Consider the following 20,174-nt stretch of genomic DNA (forward strand, 5'->3'; position numbering starts at 1 on the left):
GGGCATGAAAGAACAGGCGGCTCTCTGTGAGTGTGTGTGCAAACACATGTTCGACTTTTTCAGAGTATTTGCCAGGCCTATTTGCCAGGCTGTTTAAGTCTTTGTGTGCATGTGTGTGTGTGTGTGTGTGTGTGTGTGTCAGCGTTGACCTGGCTCATCCCTGCTGACAACACCATGCAGCCCATGAGGTTAATCCTATAGTCTTAACAGCAGAAGTGAGCAGGGACCAAGTTTTTGGAGTTTATCATTCTCTATGCTGCCTCTGCCTCTGCCACATTTTGTGGCAGAGGCAGCTGTTGCTCAGTCATAATAGCAGCATAAACACCAAAATCCAACATTTTATGTCAGAGTATTTTATGAGCCCTGGATTTTTATTGTGTACACACACTCCCTCAACATGCTGTGCCCCCCTGGTGCTAAACTGAAGTCCAAAAAGCTCCACTTGCTTTGATGTGGGGAACGCTCTTCCAATAAGAATAAGAGGATGTATCAACACGTCTGGTGCTCTATAATTGATAATCTCCAAGGCTAACAAATAACTTCTCTGTCTTTATTTGCAAAGATCATTCAGGTGTAGCAGGCCTCTCATTGGCCGTTAAACTAACAAACATCTGCTGCGGCTATTTAATATTAACCAGTAACCAGTAACTTGCTGAAAGACCAAAATAAACCTAGGTTCATGTGTAGGTTGGCCACAACTCCACAAGTCAGTGCTTATACTCTAGCTGCACCGCTGTATTGCTTAGGAGTGGGGGGCTGGAGCCAATGCTAACACCGGGTTAGGGCAAAGTTACACTGGAAAGGTCGCCACATACAGACAGGCTATGATCTTTGCCAACATGTCTATGGATTGTGGGGGTAAGCCAAGAGCACCACGGAACCCACCCAGCCACAAGGAGAACTTGTAGGACTCCACACTGCCACTGCACCACCCTAACATCTGATTTATGAGGGGCATTCACAATCAGCACTCTACTGTGATTGGGCTCTTTGTCATACAAGAGTGAAAAATCTAAGCCAGGGTTCCGATTACACGTTTTTTTGTCTTTCAGGGTGGTCACCATGTAAATTCTTGCCGTGTCTTGGTCCGGAGACTGGCAACACTAGAAGTATGACCCCGACCAATCATTGATCACGACCGATCACGACCCTGTGCGAGTTCATAGGCCATCGGGGAGGCGTCACAACAAACCGTCGATCATGGCTAATACAGCGCTGTGTGTGATGCTAGCAGTCTTTAGCTCAGTCACAATAAAGAAAAGGAAGATAAAACAGCCATCGCCGTTGTGACAGCCATCGCCAAGGGACACCCCATTGGTGTTGCCTGACAGCCATCGCCGGACCAACCCTACCATTGACTTACACTGTGTACATGAAGCAAGCTAACGCACCTTCACTGTGTGTAAATAATGCATCAAAGAGCTCTGTCGAGGTTCATGTCGTAGGAGATATCAGACTCAGACTAGATGAAGAATTTGCAAAAAATTCTAACGCTAGACCTTCCATTGGGGCGTTGCGTGTCCTGGAAATTGTGAGAAAATCGGCCGGAGTCTGATCCTGCCTTTAGTCTAAAACTGTCTTTACAGTTACATATTAGGCAGACCTCTCATCCAGAGTGACATACAAGTTCAGTGCAATTGTTTCTTGTTTCAGAAGTCAGATTCTACCGGTGAAACACGCTCTGTTTAAAAGGGACAACAAGGAGTTTTGGAAAAGCAAAGTGTTTTCACACTACATTTATGAGCCTCCGCGCGCACCGTGAATTTCTTTGCCCTGTACAAGACAGACTCATGTTTTCATTCATCAAGAATTAAAGTCAGAGGTTGGAAGATGATCACATACCGTCGTAGTTCCGACCATAAACGGCGATTTGGCGGCGTTATTCTCATGACTCGGAACCGAAAGTAAAGAAACGCTGGGCGGCTCGCCCAGCATTTCCACCACCACTAATAATAACAAAATAACAATAGAGACGAAACGATATATATTTATCGAAAATGGGCCCATTAACAAGTGTGAATAACGTAGATTCATCCACATTAATATGATACTTTTTTATTGTCGCAGAATTTTTCGTTCTGCCGATGGAGAAACTCCTCGTTGTCCCTTTAAGTGAGAGTAAAATGTTGGAGAGCTACTGTACTGGTTTCTGTACAGGATTTTAACAAATTCAGATCCGACAAGAAGTTTTGATGAATTTTACCGGAATAAGCTGCAACTGGAAGCAGCACGACAATTCAAAATCAGAAATGGTCGATGCAGAGTGAAACACATTTAGCTGTATAGACAGTGATGTATACGTCTCTCTTACCATCCATGGGGCTGATGTAATCAGGTAGATGCGCTGCTGCTGCTGCGGCGGCGGCGGCGGCGGCTGCAGCTGCGGCGGCCGCACCGCTCTGCACCAGCAGGTCGCTGTAGGGGCTTCGCTGACTGGCGCTGGCCATCAGGTGGTAATACTCAGTGGGGTTGGCACCCGGCGGAGGAGGGGGGAGGCTGAACAGGGCGCGGTCCTTCAAGTGTTCGTGGGTCACTGAGGCAAAAAGAGGAGATGAAGGGGAACAGGTTAACCTTTGTTCTTGAAATAAAAATCAATCACATCTTCTTGTCCCATAATAAAAATATGACTGAATCAAAAGTGTCATAAAAACCCTGTGAAGTGATAATAGACACATTTTGACAAGTAATCCGGGCAGAGCTTAATACATTCTGGATTTATTTTCCTAAAGTGAATTCATACAGGATTCACAGACACCATCTAACACACCCTCTGACAGAATCACAGAAACAAGGACAAGAACATAGGCTGCAAGTAGAGCTTAACGGAAGAGACAAGTACCCTGCTTTTACAGATTTGAAGATTTGTGCTTGCGTGCATGCCCTGGGGCATGAGGCTCATGATAAAAGATGTCTGATGTCTTTGAGGCTTGCTGGGTTACAGGGAAATATCTCAAGGGAGTAAAGGAAGCAGAGGGAGAAAGAGAGAGAGAGCATGGAAGAAGGGGTGGGGGGTGGGCTGCAGAGTTCAGAAATACCACATTCCTGCAGCGCTCTTGCATTGTGTATACATTACAGCTGACAGGCCCAAGTCATATACGCAATGTGCAGGTGCACACAGATGCATATGCACACACATGCATGCATGCATACACACACGCACACACATTGAGGAAGTCTTAAATGCTGTATGTGCAAAGGTAATATTGATGTAAAATGTGTTAACACCTGCACCCAGCACTGCCACGTTTAAAAGTGTCAGAAAGTGTAAGAGTGAGAGATGGATTGGTTTTTCCCCTTCCCTACTTCTAACTGGGCCTGTGTCCCCCTTTTTCCTCCATTTCCTGCACCCTCCCCCCTCCCTCACCCATGGAATTGGGTGTGTGTGTGAAGGGGACAAGGGTGTGGACTGGTCGTGGTTTAATATGCATGCTGGTGGAACAGGGGAAGTGGGGGTTGGTGTTATAAGGTAGGGGCCAAGTGGGATGCTGGGGAAGAAAAACCGCAGCCCCCCCCCTCCTCCCTCAACCCACCCCACCCCAACTTCTGTGCACACAGACCCACACACATAAGCTCACATCTAAACCAAAACTCTGGATCCATCAGAACTTGTTAGACCATGGTTGAGGTAACGGTGCACAGGCAGCGTGTTTGTGCTGCAGCAGCAGCAGCGACCCAGCCATATTCCTTTGGTTTCTTCATGGCTGCCAGATCATTTTACCACCACCGCAGAATAGCATTTTGTGTCTGAGCGTTTGTGTGTGACCTCACTCAGAGCACAGGGGGATGAGAGGAAGCAGCTACGCTCCCACTGCGCCCTGACAAAACACTTGTAAACACAACCACTAGTCTTATGGAGTACCGTAACTTCTTTATCATTTCTTCTCTACTCCATATCTATGTAGAGTAAACTTCTCAGTTTTTGGACACCAACTTATCATTATGTCCTATTGCAATGTTTTTTAAGGTAAATGGAAGAATCATTTCATACTAAATAGAAGAGTGTAAATATAATTCACTGTTAAAGGGATAGTTCACCCAACATTCAAATTCAGACACACCGGTCAGACACAGGAAGAGCAGTGAACTGAGACACTGGGAGCTTCCCCTACAAACAAGCTTAAAAAATTTTTCGGAACAATTTCTCATTTCGGGGCTTCAATACAAGAGGGACATTACAGACGAGCAGTATGGAGGTATTTAGATGTTTTTTGGTGTGTCTTTTTGGACAAAGAAAAGTGGTATCCATTCACAACCATTATATGGACAAATGCTGCTGCGCGGACCCCCCCGTAACTCAGAGAAGGCACGGAGGACTCCGAAAATTCTCACAGCTCTTAGTTAACATGAGGGTGCACAGATAATGAGTGAAATTTGAATTTTGGGTGAACTATCCCTTTAAGTAAATAAGGGCTATTGGACACTACAATACTAACATGTGACAATGCTAACATACAGTAGCTTCCTTATGTTTGACAGCTATAGTTTTGCCATACCAGCTGATTTAAAGATGCTACTAAGTTATCAATTAGCACCAAATAACTGACATTTAAGGACTACCGCTATGTAAATGTTCTTTGTTTGTGGTGATTGTTACTGACGAGACAGCTACAGTGAGTCACTACCTAAATGTGAGGAGACAGGCTGGGGTTTGGTTAGCATGCTCACACAAAGGATGTGGTAGACACAACTATTGGTGAGTTAATGAATGAGAATTGATGCTGACGTCACTACCGGTAATGATAACGTAAGTTTTTCTGGTATTTAAACCACAGTAGGAGGACAAAGACTAAAATGAATCTCCATAACAAAGTTTATATGCAGCCAACACACTAAACACTAATGGTTGCACTAGAGGAATTTAGGAGATGACCAGAGTTAGTAAGATTCAGTCTGAGTAGACCATATATATCAGACTTTGGACAGTTACACTTTTTTTCAAGCCCACATTCACTTTTGAACACAGCCTTTGTTTTGTGCAACCTTCTCAAAGTATATTCTATTACAAAGTATGACAATCAAAATGACAGTGGATGGTGGACAACACAACTGGACTGTATGTCTGGTATGTCTGTCCTAACCTTGATTGCCATTAATAGTTTTTGATATTTTTCAGCCTGGACCAAAGTGGTTGACCAACTGATTGACTGACATTGTTGTGGGACGACAGGGTAAAGTATGTAGTAGGAAGTATGACCTCCCTTTACAACATGTTTTCATTCTAGTGTGGGCTCAAGAGATGCTGCAGAAAGACTGCAATAAAATTATTATAATGTTATGTATTATAACAATAATACAAATTTTGTTTATGAGATAGTAGTCTCTGCTTTGAACAGCTTTCAAACTCTTTGTCACAGGATTTTCTTCCATAAAGCTTTTGTTTCTCTTTCTTCTGTTCATAACAGCAGGATATGACAGTTTCTGGTTAATTTCCATGTACTCACATACTGATTTATTTGAGTTTTCTTACTTTTAAACGTGTTTTCTTTTAGTTGTTTAATCAACACTATCAGCATGCTGTGGATATTAAACCTACAGTCAACATTTGAGTGGTTCTACAAGAGAGTATGACGTAATCTCACCTTCAGCAGGGCTCAGTCCTCGGGCAGCTGAGATCATGGAGAGGGTGGGGCTGCCGTGCACCGAGCGTAGGTAGTGCTCCATGTGGGGGCTGACGTATGGATGTGGTGGACTGAACGGTGACTCGCCCGTCCCGGCCGCCGCATGGGGCGACAGACGGATCAGGGAAATATCTGAGATGACTGGACTGCCCGCCATTCCCGGAGGTCTGTGGAGACGGAGGGAAAAGATGAAGAGATGAACCGTAATACATGACACAAGGAGGAAGGTGGAGAGGTCAGATGAGTAAAGGAGGGATGAGGGGGTCTCGGCGTAGCAGTGCATGTCCATATAACGGTTGCAAAATGGATACCAACTGTCTTCGTAACAAAAAGACACATCAATATACATCCAAATACCTCCATGCTGCTCGTATGTAATGTCCGTCTTGTATTGAAGCCCCGAAATGCGAAATTGTCCCGAAAAAAAATGAAATAAGTCTATATTTCAAGCTTGTTTGCAGTGGAAGCTTCTCAAAGCTCCTCTTCCTCCGGGAAGAGGACTGACCCTGGTTCGTCCAAATTTGACGAACCGGGAAGAGGAGCTTCCGCTACAAACAAGCTTGAAATATAGACTGATTTAATTTTTTACGGGACAATTTCGCATTTCGGGGCTTCAATACAAGACGAACATTACATACGAGCAGCATGGAGGTATTTGGATGTTTTTTGGTGTGTCTTTTTGTTACGAAGACAGTTGGTATCCATTTGCAACCATCATATGGACATGCACTGCTATGCCGAGACCCCCTGTAACTCAGAGAAGAAATTTCAATTTTGTGTGAACTATCTCTTTAACCTCTCTTGTTCCACACAAGTGTGAATTCTCAATCCACTTACACCTTTTCCTCTCCCCAGTCCCACTCTTAATACATAATAATCCCCCTTTGTTCCCCTTGTTCTTATAACGCCCAGAGCTACAGACAAGTCAAGACCAAACTGCACCGCTGTAAGGGTAGTCTCTTTCTGTTTGGGTGGGCAAAAACTACAGGGTCTGTCCCATCAGGTATTACATGATGTATGATAAGAGAATGAAACATGATGCTCAAAACTTTAAGTGGGTGCCTGAGGAAAGCGTTAGTGAGAAAAGAAAAGTCTGGCTTGGAGTTCTTTGACAGCCTGCTGGTCACTCCAGGCTATACAGTGAATTTGTCATCTCTGTGAGGTAATTACCAGCTCTGCTTGCACAGACACAGACAAGTGGGTGTTGTAAGTCTCGATAGGCCCGAGGCAGTGAACTCTAGATAAAAACGTCTGCCGGCCGCTGGCAGTGGCACAACCCTTTGAAGGGGCACTGATATTAATGTCGACCCTGGCGCTCCTCGGTCGTGAGGAGTTGGCCGGTGTTCCCTTTGTGTGTGGTGGGAACACCTGGTAGAAATACAGGCATTAGAAGAACACAGGTGAAATGATGAGTAATAGAGAAAATGCTGAATGATGGAGTGCGGGTATAAGCCTGTTAAACCTTGAACAATGATAATAATAACTTTTATTTGTATAGCACATTTCATACAATTATTGCAGCTCAACGTGCTTCACAATAAAAGAAGGAACATTAAAAGAACATTTAAGAAAGAAGGAACATTAATAGAACATAAGAATTGAAGCAACTATGAAGTGACCTATCGTCTAGGACCTTTTGTCTCCAGCTCTAAAACCTACTCTGTCGGAAATTCTGGCTAGGACTTAAATCTAATTAAAGGCTGGGGTGAACAGATATGTTTTTATCTTACTTTTAAAGATATTTATTGAGTTGGCTTCCCTGATATCTAAAGGTAGTATGTTCCAGAGCTTAGGGGCGTAGGTAACAAAAGCTGCATCACCAATGTCCTTCGACTGCTGTAAGGAACCTCTAGAAAACCGGCAGTAGATGATAGAAGAGTAATAATCATGAATAATCATCAATAATCATAGACATGCTCTGATACCATTTTAGTGTAAATGCACATACCAGTGCATTAAGACACAACTGCACTACATGTTGGATGATATGAGTTGTTACATGGCTCAGGTTGAACCCTTTTTTGAAATATTTAAATACTTTGCCAATTTTTAATTCTCTAATTTGACTGTCAGTCATAAATAAATGAATCTGAGCTTCTACACTAGTACACTAACACTGTGCCACCCCTCAAAATTAAAACCTTGCATACTGTAGGCTACATGTAGCCTTTTTACTGGACTGGTGTTGAAAAATTAGCATGTGTGCTAAACACACCCAAGCAAAGCATCTGGTCTGTCCACTGGAACGGTCTCAATGTATTTGTGATGTCCATATCAAATAAAACAAACATAACTGCTGGAAGTTTCCAGAGTGACATGTTGCCAAATTACAGATATTTTGCTAACAGCTAATAGTAGCTACGCTGTTGACCAGAAATCCGTTCTTCACGGACATAAAACAACAGTTTGCGTGTAACCACTGAGTGCACAGACTCAGGTACTCATCAATACACTGAATCTTATTTCTGAAATATCACTTTAGTGAAACCACACAATACAATGTAACATGTTGTAACAACAATGTCATGAAAATGGCTGATTAGTTCCTTAGAGCAAACGCTGTTAACATCAACAGCTACCACTTCAGCAGCTCGATGGCTGCTGTGAACAAATGAGTGTTTATGTGTGTGGTTTTGATGGTTTTGTTGGCAGCATCAAATGCATGCTGGGTAGACAGTGTGTTTGTGTGTGTGTGTGTTTGGCTTGTAAGTAAAAGGTGTATGGACTGGAATCAAAGTGATATATTTACCCACTAACTTACAATCAAATCAAACCAATACTGACAATAAACACATTCCACTTAGTTAATATTACAGACTGTCATCACTAAGAGGAAGCTGAAATCACTTCACACAAGAATCACCCGGGGGTGTTGGAGTCATTAGACTGATGAAATGGGTGTTACTGGTCCAGGTTGTAGTTAGCATGCCGAGTGAGCATGCTTGGCAGGACCTGTGCGCTCCATCCGCCCTTCAGAGTTTTTCCTTGCTCAGTCTTTCTTTCACCGTCTCTGTGCAGACGCCAACCTGCACCCGGCCTGGCCCTGCCCAGTTCGGCCCGAGCCAACCAACCCAGAGCTTTGACCCTCGCTCCATTTCCAGTAAGTGCCTGCAGACTGCTGGCCTTGTGTGAGGGCCAATTTTCTGCCGTCAGGCCCACTCTTCCCCTACAAACAACCATAAAGAGCCCTCTGTTCTGGGCAGGAGGGGAGAAGTGAGAAGAAACAGACGCTCCATACACAAAAACACTCTTCCCTCGGTCCGCCTCTAAGCAGCATACAGAGATCTTGGCAGTGCCGCCTCAGATTAGTGCTTGGGTGCTTCACTGACGGACTACCTGGGTAAACTGGCACCGGTGCCGACTCTCACTCTCATCAGGCTGGGAGACTCAAGAGTGATTGCACACTGGGATTCCCAGCATTTAGCTAAAGCAGAAAACTTTAGAAACGCAACCACAAAATAATATTAGAAACATTTACCAGTTTCATCATTACATCTATCTTGGAGTAATATGGATTTAATCTTGGATCAATGATTCTATAGCCATAAAAACATTGTTTTTAAAGGACAAGGCTCATATTATCAACAAATCTAAAGATCCAAATGTGTTACTTTACAATCTCCCAAAATGCTTAGTGCCTACTAAACTCCTAATACAAATAGTCACCATCATATAGCCACGTTAAGTCCTATGCTGTTCTAGCATGCATCACTCAGACAATAGTGCATGAGGTCTATTTTCAGCTGCAGATTAATAAACATTTGAAATATCAGTTATTCTGGCTTCAAGTGAAGACTGACTCTGAATAAACAATACAAACAATTCATGATAATGAAGGAACATGTAACATGTATGCAATGATGTTCATCGGTGTCTTCTAGTCAACAATGGAGCGTAGTGGGATCTGGACTCGGCTGCATAGGTAATACTTGTTTTCTAGGCCAATCCTGATGTTCACACCACCCTGGTTACCTCAATTAAAAGTGTTTTTATTGTTTTTTGGAAGGTAAAAAAAAGACAACAAGAAGAAAAGATAAATACTGACTTTTGTTTTTTGTGTGTTGTACTCCTCAAAAAGCCAATGTAAAGCTAATGTAAGAATATCACGTCTGTCCTTTTTAATGAAAATTAAGAAATAGCATGGAAACTAACTCAAAGGATGTTTTGTGATCTATCTACCACACTTTATTATGTTGTAAACTTCCTCACAACTCGCTTTTAAAAGAAATGTATTTAATTACCATTGTAAACATAAGCTCCATCAATGAAAGCCATTTTCCCATACTGTACTGTACTATAAATCTATATCCATCAACAATAGTTATTTGTTTCTTGGCCCGCAGCAAACCAGCATGTCAACACACACCACTCAAGCTGCAGTAAATCACTCAAATGACCAACAGCATGTATGGAGCCGTGATAATAAGCTGAGGTTTTACTGCCGCTGCCTGTCAGGAGATGGCAAATAACAGTCCTGTCTGGCAGTTAACATTATTGAAGCCTTGTTGACCCAACCTCTTTCTGACAAGATGCTACTTGGGAAGAGTCCTGGCCTGGGAGAACCCTGTCTCTTAATCAGCGGCTGCCATTTCGGGGAAACCTCTGTCATACCTGAACTCTATGGGTGGCTGCTGGAGCCAGAGACTGTAAAAGTAAAAGAGTGAGGAGTCAGTCACGATGGGGATGTTACAGTAGTAGGGACTGAGGAGGGGGATGAGGAGCCAAAGTGAGTCAGTGGATGACATGCTTTCAACAAGGTAATTGCTATTTGTCTCTGTGTTCCGCACTGTGTGATTACACGCTCTCTGTTGTTCCGTGTTAAAACTCCTCTGTGAGAAAAAGTGATTTGGACATGGTACAACTTGTTGAGAATATGAGCAACCCTGTGAGTAAGTGCATACCACAGTGCATCTACATTTAGACCGCTGGCAGGGGCAGACTGGAGCATGAGTGCAGAGTTAATGTGTGTGCCTTTGTAAACCAGCTACTCTGAGGTTGGATGCTTAGTTTCAGAAGATAATACAAATCCTCCCATGTTGACATACTGATGCAAAAAAAAAACAAACCCTGATGCATCATCAGTGTATGAATGTGTACGATAGAAAACGGTGCAATATGTAGGTGAAAAAAGCTTGATGAAAGGGTGAAAATGAGAAGTAAGAAAGTATATAAAGTCCATATACTACCATTTAGGCTGATCATGGCATTGAAGGGTCATGTGCATAGGATGCAACTTTTATAAATGAGGTTATGTGTGATCAGGGACTCAGTCTTTCCCAAAAGTTTCAGCTTCTGCTCATCCAGACTGAAACTGAACCAACTGTGTTTTAAAATGAAAATGGGGCAGCAGCGTTTCAATATAGGTCTAAATGAAAGAAACCGAAAAGTCTTGTCATGGGGGCTTGGAAACTCCACAGCAGTATGGACATCAGAACTGGAAGTGATGTGTTTTAAACAAGTGTGGATGTAGCCTGACTTTTACTTGGTGGTCACTTAATTGCAGTGATTGAGCAGGTGTGCAGCAGTGAAATTAGTCTCCTAAAAAAGGAAACTACATAAGAACTTAGACTCATTTCAAGAGAACTCACCACACTTCACCACAAAGGGATAGTTCACCCAAAATTCAAATTTCACTCATTATCTACTCACCCTCATGTCGACTAAGAGCTGTGAGAATTTTCAGAGTCCTCCGTGCCTTCTCTGAGTTACGGGGTGGTCCGCGCAGCAGTATTTGTCCATATAATGGTTGTCAATGGATACCAACTTTCTTTGTCCAAAAAGACACACCAAAAAACATCCAAATACCTCCATACTGCTTGTCTGTAATGTCCCTCTTGTATTGAAGCCCCGACATGAGAAATTGTTCCGCCGGTCAGGAAGAGCAGTGAACCGAGACACTGGGAGCTTCCACTACAAACAAGCTTAAAATATAGACTTATTTAATTTCTTTCGGAACAATTTCTCATGTCGGGGCTTCAATACAAGAGGGACATTACAGACGAGCAGTATGGAGGTATTTGGATGTTTTTTGGTGTGTCTTTTTGGACGAAGAAAGTTGGTATCCATTGACAACCATTATATGGACAAATACTGCTGCGCGGACCCCCCCGTAACTCAGAGAAGGAACGGAGGACTCTGAAAATTCTCACAGCTCTTAGTTGAAATGAGGGTGAGTAGATAATGAGTGAAATTTTAATTTTGGGTGAACTATCCCTTTAAAGACAAGAGAAAGGGTATATTCACCATAGATACAAACACAAGACAAATAAAAAAAAGCTTATTTTGTTGTGATCATTTTCATTTGTATAAAACATGCAGTCAAATTAGTTTAGTGGCTCTGGTGACTTTGAAAATGATCCATCAAGAAAAAAAAAAAAAAAAAAGTAACTACCACAAGATGCTGCCTGTAACCTGTTTTCAAAGTAAGGTGATACAGTTCCATTTCTGTGTCTCTGCCTGCCTCCCTGCCCTCCTCGCTGACCAAGAAGTTAGTATTTGCCTCTCTGGCATTTTCCCTACTGGCTCAGGGTGGGATGAATTATGATGTGACACACTCCCTTCTGTACTTCTGAGCAGCCACGGCGATCAAGATAAATGACCACGCTACCCCACAGGGGACATGCTAAGATCCTGCCTTAGTTGTTTTTGGGGCCCTGATCAGGATGCTGAGGATTTGGACACAACTTGATACTGTACTCCCTGGGAAGCAAAGTCTGTGTAGAGAGGGGAGGCGTCCCCACAGAACTATGTCAGACGATGGGATAATATACTTAAATGAGATGGGATTATACAAAGGATAATTATCCATTATTCAGCTCCACTGCTGTCACATACCATTTGGTCTTTTTTGAGTGCAAGGAAATTATGTTGAGACCGTGCGATAAAGCGTGAAAATTTCAGGCTATTGACTTGCAACTTCACAGTCTTTTGATTAATAGGTCCCTTGTCTTTTCAGCACCACATTCCTGGCTGTACTTTTGGTGGAGCATCCAAATCCAAACATTAGCGATGACGATGAGCCGGAGCCGGAGCCAGCGGACAACAATGTAGGATAACTACACGTCTGACAAAACCACTGACAGCCAATCGTCAGATTTGAGCCCCCACCCGGGGCCTCCCACCCGTCTTCCCACCCTCCTCCTTTTCCATGTTAACAAAACCAAAACAATGAAAGGAAGAAAAGAAAAAAAAAACAACATCAACTCAAATGGCTGTATCTGTAAACTCTATTTAATCAACACATTCCGAGCTGTGGTGGTGCTGCGGGGCCCCGAGCAGGCCCGCTGCCTGGTGAGCAGGGACCACATCTGTTTGTGTACATGGGCGGTGTAGGCCACAGCTCTGCAACACAAAAACCTTGGGCATATTTCAACTTTTCAGTGCTGCAATTTGCCCCCCGACTGCTTCCCAAAAAGCATAAATACGGGCTGTGGAATGAGCGGGGGATCTGTTTTTCTCATCCGTTGCGTTGTCGTTGAGGTTCTGGGAACGGAAGGCTGGATTTTGGATGCTAATTACCCAGTCAAACATGTTGGCACGGTGGCTGGCTTTCCTGGCTTGTGGGTTCGCACAGAAGATGCCCAACTCTACAATATGTAGCGGCAAACAAGCGCGTAAGTGCTGTTTCTACGTTTAAAGTTGTTCTGTTATCCCACAAGAGACTCATCTTAATGCGTTCCAGAGGCAGATATGGCACGTTTCTCCCCTCTGGTATGCTACGTTTCGTGAAAAGCATGGGAGACCACAGTCGGAAGGTTTCTACTTTTAAATCCTGGATCGAGCATTCGGAAATGTGCTGAAAGATGCATTTGTAAAAACGCCCCGTCTTCTGACAGTGCAACCTTGTGTTACGCTGACTATAGTTTCTCAGATTCTCAGTAAGAAATTGTTAGACTGTCAAACCACTGCTGGACTGGGACTGGCTCTGAAACAACACTTAATGCAGCAACTACCCAAGTAGCAAAGGTAAAAAAAGAAAAGAAAAAAAGAAGCAAGCTATGACTTGCACTTGTCTATCAATTTCACACTTGTATCACATTGCTTGTTTTTTAAATTCACTGCAATGCAGGCTTTACAAGTGTGGATCAGACTAAACCTTGGGGCGTGGTTGCCTTTACCAGACACACTGCACTTCAGAAAACCTCACCTATTGAAGCATAATTACCCTGTAGGATGATATAACTATTTAATGCATGTTAGAAAACCACAATGTTCCTTACAATGTGCAATAGGTCTGGGCAATTAACAACAAACGTATCACAACCAACCTTTATAGGCTGAATGGTTAGGATACACACCACATACATGACCATTTGGGCGATGCGCACTGCAAGTTTGTTATTTCATACTTTGACATGGACGGAAGAGACAGCGACGCCAGTGGCCGAACCTCTCCCAGGAGGAAACAGCTGTTTTGGTCCGGAGGTCCGAGCTCAGAGTGACAGAATAATGAGTTTACTAATATCCTTAATCAGGTTTGATCTGATACACTGAGAACCGGTGCTCAGTGTAAGAAACAACAACTAATAAACTAATAAAGAAACTCATATTTATTCACACCCTGTGTAAGCAAGATGAGAGGTGTACACTAATCACAACATAAACAAACACCAATGCGGGATGAAATCAGCGTAAAGGACGCTCTCTCTCTCTCTCTCTCTCTCTCTCTCTCTCTCTCTCTCCCTCTCTCTCTCTCTCTCTTTGTCCTCCTCTCTTTTTTTCTGTGATAGAGATGCTGAGTATAGGCTATATACTGACTATCTGATACCGAGGCTGTTGTGGTGGGCTAAGAGAGATGATGATTTGTGTTTTGTTTTTCATTACGGCTGCGTGATGACGCAGTTGCTCGCCGCTAATGAATTAATAAGTAAATAAATAAATAAAGCAGATCATCACAACGGCACAGTGCGTATCTCAACACGGCAGTGACATGCAGTCATCCACCCTGACAGTCCTGCTCTTGGGACATCCACAGCTGCTTTTCAGTGCCAGTTCGTCCCTGCTGTGTTAATTCAGGTGGAGTTTCCATTACGCGTGCCGACAGCCTTTGATCTCTGCTTTGATCTGACGTCAGATGTGACGGGACAATCTATATAGATATAAATTCATGTGTTGATTCCATTAGTTGCATTAAATAGTGGTTATTGTGGATATTTATTGCATTGAAATGTGCCTGGAACTGTGGAAACCTGCCTGTGAGGTCTTGGTGACGTGTGTGCACTGCACGTCAGTCAGTCAAACTTCCACTGCACCAGCTGCGCTCCGCCCTGCGCTGAGAGTAGACCTGGTTTGAGGTGGCGAGCTTTCAGCGCACCCTCGGCGGGACATTTTCGCACGAAACTTCCACTGCACCAAGCTGAATCTGTGACGCCTCCCCCTGCTGCGCGGCCACGCCTATCTCAGCGCAGCGCGATCTACCAATCTGCCAATGTGACTTTGCGCTAGGCTGCGCTGGTCGAAACTTGCATTACACCGGCTGCGCTACCTTGCGCCACCTGCGCTGCGCCACCAAACTAGGGCCCCATGTCTCCACTGTTGCCTCCCGATAAAAGGCATACAATATCTAAAAGCTTACAAAAAACAAACAAAAAACAACAACAACAACAAAAAACACACTGAAATAAACCACACAACTGCTTCATATTAGCTCCATTGCAATGCTCACACCCTCCACTCTGTCCATTCAAAGTGAAACTGATGATGTAGATGACATCAACACAAACACTGAGCCTCAACCCAAAAAGTCTATGGACAGAAACCCATAAATGCCAAAGTGCTTCCAGTTGCTAAGATGTTTGGTTTACAAATGACACATTATATGAAAAGGATTCAAAAAATGGAAGGAAACAACTGGAACAAAATAAGATGCAATGAAATGTCAGGGGAAAAAATCCAGTCTTTGATATTTCATGGCCTGAAAAGCTTCAACAAGAAGCTGAAAAGACAGAACATGGCTTGTAACCAAGGTTACACTTTGCAATACTGCATATGATATGAAGAACGTCAACTGCCTATATCAGTCCTTACATTGTAAGCTTGTACGCCAGGTAGCATGCATGAGGGTAATTACTGCAGGATCTATAGCATGACAGCCGGGGCGGACCGGCCACCAGCCCTCATTATGTTACATACAAATAGTGATGACAAAGTGCATGTTACCAGTGTTTGTAAGCAGCTGTGCTGTTTGTATTGTTTGAACACACAGGAGTTAACACAATCTTTCAGCCTAAAAAACCAAAACCCTGACATGTAAGCGTGCAGCCGGTGACGCCGTGCTGCCAGCAGACAGCAGCTCTGACAACATGCTCCATTTCGCTGTGGCGACGTGCAGTAATTGTGTGAATTTCCGCAGGTTGTTAAAACGACAGCTGGATCGAGGTCTTGATGAATTAGTAGGGGCACTCTGTCAGCATCACAAAACATTAATCAAAACAAACTGGGCGCGCAGTCCCAACTTTTTCTCCCCCCTTTGCTTTGCAGGTGATGAATAGCTCTGCCTGCGCCTTGTATCACCTGATCTTGCTGAATTTAAATGTAACAGCACAGTTCTCACAAAACCTCTATTGATCTTCTTCCTCCCGAGTTCCCTTCCTGGATTTGAATATTTGAGATAAGCACAGGAAGGCCCCAGCAAAGTTAAGAAGGCCACACTTGTATGGTAATGCCACATTAATGGAGTTGCAAAATAAATGAGTGTTTCTTTTTAGGTCAAGTTGGGACAGAAGGTGGCAAACCAAGCAAGTGCTAAGCAATACTAGTTTTTGTTTTTTTTAATGATTTAAAAAAAAAATAAAACCAATAAATATGAGTGATATACTGTATATCTCGACATTTCTGCTTTCAATGTCCCATAATTAACACTTCTCCAGTGATGTATCTAAAATAATCTCAATGTAATTTCTCCTCTTCTTTTCATCTCTTCTCTCAGGCCTTTCTCTAGAGCTCTACTAAAACAGGTCGATGAGCCAATCAGAAGAGAGGAGGCTCTGAGTCTCTCCTCTGATTAGCTAAATGTTTTCTGAGTGATCTATTTAAAAAAAAACATGGCAGATTTCAGATAAAACACCCAGAGGAGGAGAGCAGGAGTTGGGGCACGGTTGAGACCAGTGATTGTTGTTTTGTGACATCACAAAGTAACAGAAGCTCTGACAGCGTTGTTTTAAGGCCCAGTATTTTGAATAGAGGTTGTGTTCTCTACTCTGTGGACTGGGGACTTGAATAATTCCACAGTATATTGAAAATAGATCTGCTTTATAATCTAAGAAAACATGGACATCTATCATTTAGGGCCTTTAATAGCCAGCGTTTTTCTTTTCAAAAGTGTTTTAATATAAGAATTGCTGCCACCTTTACTCCAGTGAAGCGTCTGTACTCTTTCACTACAGTTCCTCTCAGCTGAGACGTTCTTCTTCAGACAATGTGTCTTGGCAGAGCACCTTTCTGCCGGGTGATGCCAGCACTACAGAGCTCTCCAAGTCCACGAACCATGAAATGTTAGGAAAGGAAATGTTAACACTGTGTTGCGCTGCTGATAATGTGGCTTGTCTCTCTTCATCCTCTTCATCTCTGTGTCGTTCTTTGCGCTGCGTGTCTTGTCTGGCTTTGATGTGTTTGAATGGAGCTCTCTCACTGACGCCCTGACGCAGGAAGTGTTTTTTCCAGCCCCACTGCTGACAAATTGTTTAGCGTGGTAGTGAAAAGACAGACAATCCCATGGTGCTATCAAAACTGGTTCCTCCTGACAGTGGGTTTTTAGCTCATGTCTGCCTTCAAAACCTTCACAAAACTGCACACTTAGTGAAGAGATAGTCTCAGTGGACAAAGCAGCACTTCATCCATTCTCACAAGTATGAGCTATGGTTACTTTCACAGGCATGGCGATATAATAAAACTATTTTCGATTGCAAAGGACAAACTAATAATTTAAAAAAAAAAGTTTTATTTTGATGTTTGCTTTTGTTTGCTAGTTTGTTCTTATTGTGGCTCCTCTTCAGTTGATTGAAGGTCTTACCTTCCGTACTGTGTAAAAATATCACTTATTCACATTATATCTATGTTCTATCAACTTTTCTCGGTTCATAATGAAATATTTTATGTTAATGCTGCTGCGAAAGCAGACAGTGAAATGCAAACAGCCTATAAAACTGAATGCAAAACCTAAAACCAGCCATCAGGACTTCTGTTACTTTGTGATGTCACAACAACCCAGCAAGTGCTCTCAGCCACGTCCACTTGAACCCACTATCAGTTTTTACCTGAAATCATTCATTCATCGAAATTGTGTTCATTTATTTATTTATTTATTTATATATTTATTTATTTATTTGTCTATTTATTCATTTATTTCGCTCAGCCAGTCAGACCTGTTGTGACTAGAGCTCCAGAGAGAACATTGAGACAGGAAATGTATAAGTGGTAATCAGCCTTCTTATGAATCAACACTGGAAACACTGGAAAGAATGTCTAATGTGGGACTTAAGTTGATTTTAATAACGTTATTAAGAATGTATCTAAAGATGCTTACCCATGCATAGCATGAATTGGGTGTGGCTCATAATGGTAGCGCCCCTCATGGTGTCTCATGTCGATGGGGATCGGTGCGTGAAACGGGGGGAAGAGGTGGTGGGTACCTGTGAGTGCAAAGAAAGAAAAAGAGTCACACACCAAGAACAATCAGATCAGAGAGAAACACATGCATTGGATTAAAACAATGACACATTTCTTCAAGCTGCAGGAGGACAAATCCAAGACAGACAAATCTTAAGGCTGAAATACATTTCCTGACTAGCGCCAACGACGCAGCATGAGATGCAACTGTACCATTTTACTGTTCCCGTAATGCACCAGTAATTGAAACCTTCTACATTGTCTGTGGCTTTTGCTCCAAGAACAGCATGTTCATTAATGACTGGCTCTATCCCGTAAGACCAAAGCAGGTTTTACACAACAATGAACGTGTTTTTATGTGTGAGACAAAGAATGCATGAATCTAGCATTTCCTGCCATAAACGGTCTGGTGGCTTGAGGGAAGTCTCATTAGAACAACACAGACGATCTTCATTAATTACTGTCATAATGACTGAGTAGGAGACATTATTATACTGATTGAGGGAGGATGGGAGCTCTAATAATAGACCAAAGGCCTACTAATTCTCCACAGTTCCATATTACTTTGGTTTTGATGCAGAGAATAAAAAAAAACAAAAAAAACAGCAGCACACGTGTTAATGACCACATTGTGGAGAGAGGTAGAACATAAAGCATTCGAGCTCCCTTGGGTTGATTCCTGCTACTAGGATCTTTTGGCTGTGCATGGTTCAGGAACCCTGGGATGGTCTGGAAGCAGAGACCACCAAGGTCAAAGGTCAATACTCGGTGGGAGCAGATCATTATCTCCATCTGATAGGGTAACTGAGCTTGGGTGGAAATTGGAACATGTCTAGAATAAAGTGCTCAATGCTGAAGCTATTTTTAGGTTTAATTTTGAAATTAGATCTTTTTTTTGTATTGCAGTTAAACTTCTACCTCTTTTATTTGATTTTTCACACTAAATACGCAACATATGTTTGTGGCAAGCAGAATACATTATACTGAACTTATGAAGACAGCAGATCACATTTTTCAGTTAAGTTTGAGTATCACATCTATAAGTGTGTCCCATGCTGGTTACCTTTCCTAACATTAAGGAAAGTGTTTTTTTCTTCTGCATGAAAAAAAAAAGAATTCATAGTTGTATATTTTTAATCTAAAATCCTGTGTTTGTCATTATAATCACTGCAAATTCCTTTTCTTTTCCAAGTTTGCGTTTCTAAAACACCTTCCTGTGTGAGACGTGCCTCCAGGCTCCTGACTCGCTGTGAAAACAAGGTGTGACAGGAAACTGGGCCTGAAGGCAACGACAGAACACTGGCTGTTGTTTTTAGGTGATGCTGGTTACAATGACAGACATTAATGCTACTTAACCCTGATTGAAGCCTTTGTTGTTGTAAATGAGGCAATCATCATAACGATGCACCATCATCTTCTTAGTTCATTCAGTAGAGTCCCCTTAAAGGCAGCTCTGAACTGTGGACCATTTGACTGGTGTGGCATTTTGGAGCTTTAATAACCATTAACTGTCTACCATTTAAATGTCATATTGACATTAGAATTGTATTTGTATTTGTACCTAAGCATGGGTGGCCCCTGGCCCCGAAGATTTTTCATGTAATGCTACACTTCAAGTGGTAAGAGAAGACACTGGGGATGAAGATGAAGCATAATACATCCACTGAGTGTAAATGTCCAAGAGTTTATCCTCAGGTCATGATACAAGCAAAGTAAAAACAAACTATCTCAGTCTTAATTTAGAAAAGGTTTTATATTTTATCAGTCAGGTTATTCTGCACTAACAATGATGAGGCCAAGCGCAGGTTGTATGACCATCATCCACCTCTATGAGTAGATACTGTAGCGAAAAGCAGTTGAAACAAAATAGCAGATGAATCTTAACAGCATGTCAGTGAAGGTATCAGAAGCCTTCAGATGGACAAACAGTCTCCTGTCAGAAACTGAGTC

General features: G+C 42.6%; 1 protein-coding gene across 2 annotated transcripts in view; it reads right to left on the bottom strand.

The window, feature by feature from the left end:
* The window catches only part of gli2a (GLI family zinc finger 2a), a 106,486-nt gene that overhangs the window by 29,922 nt on the left and 56,390 nt on the right, over window positions 1-20,174 (bottom strand). For both annotated transcript variants that reach the window (XM_085764696.1, XM_085764695.1), the window contains exons 3-5: window positions 18,142-18,247; window positions 5,580-5,785; window positions 2,312-2,533 (exon numbers count right to left, since the gene is read on the bottom strand). In XM_085764696.1, coding sequence (XP_085620822.1) covers window positions 2,312-2,533; window positions 5,580-5,785; window positions 18,142-18,247 — 534 coding nt within the window. The remainder of the gene's footprint in view (window positions 1-2,311; window positions 2,534-5,579; window positions 5,786-18,141; window positions 18,248-20,174) is intronic.

Source organism: Trachurus japonicus, chromosome 21 (assembly GCF_045865225.1).
Source record: "Trachurus japonicus isolate A0001 chromosome 21, Traja_1.0".
In the NCBI taxonomy this organism is placed as follows: domain Eukaryota; kingdom Metazoa; phylum Chordata; class Actinopteri; order Carangiformes; family Carangidae; genus Trachurus; species Trachurus japonicus.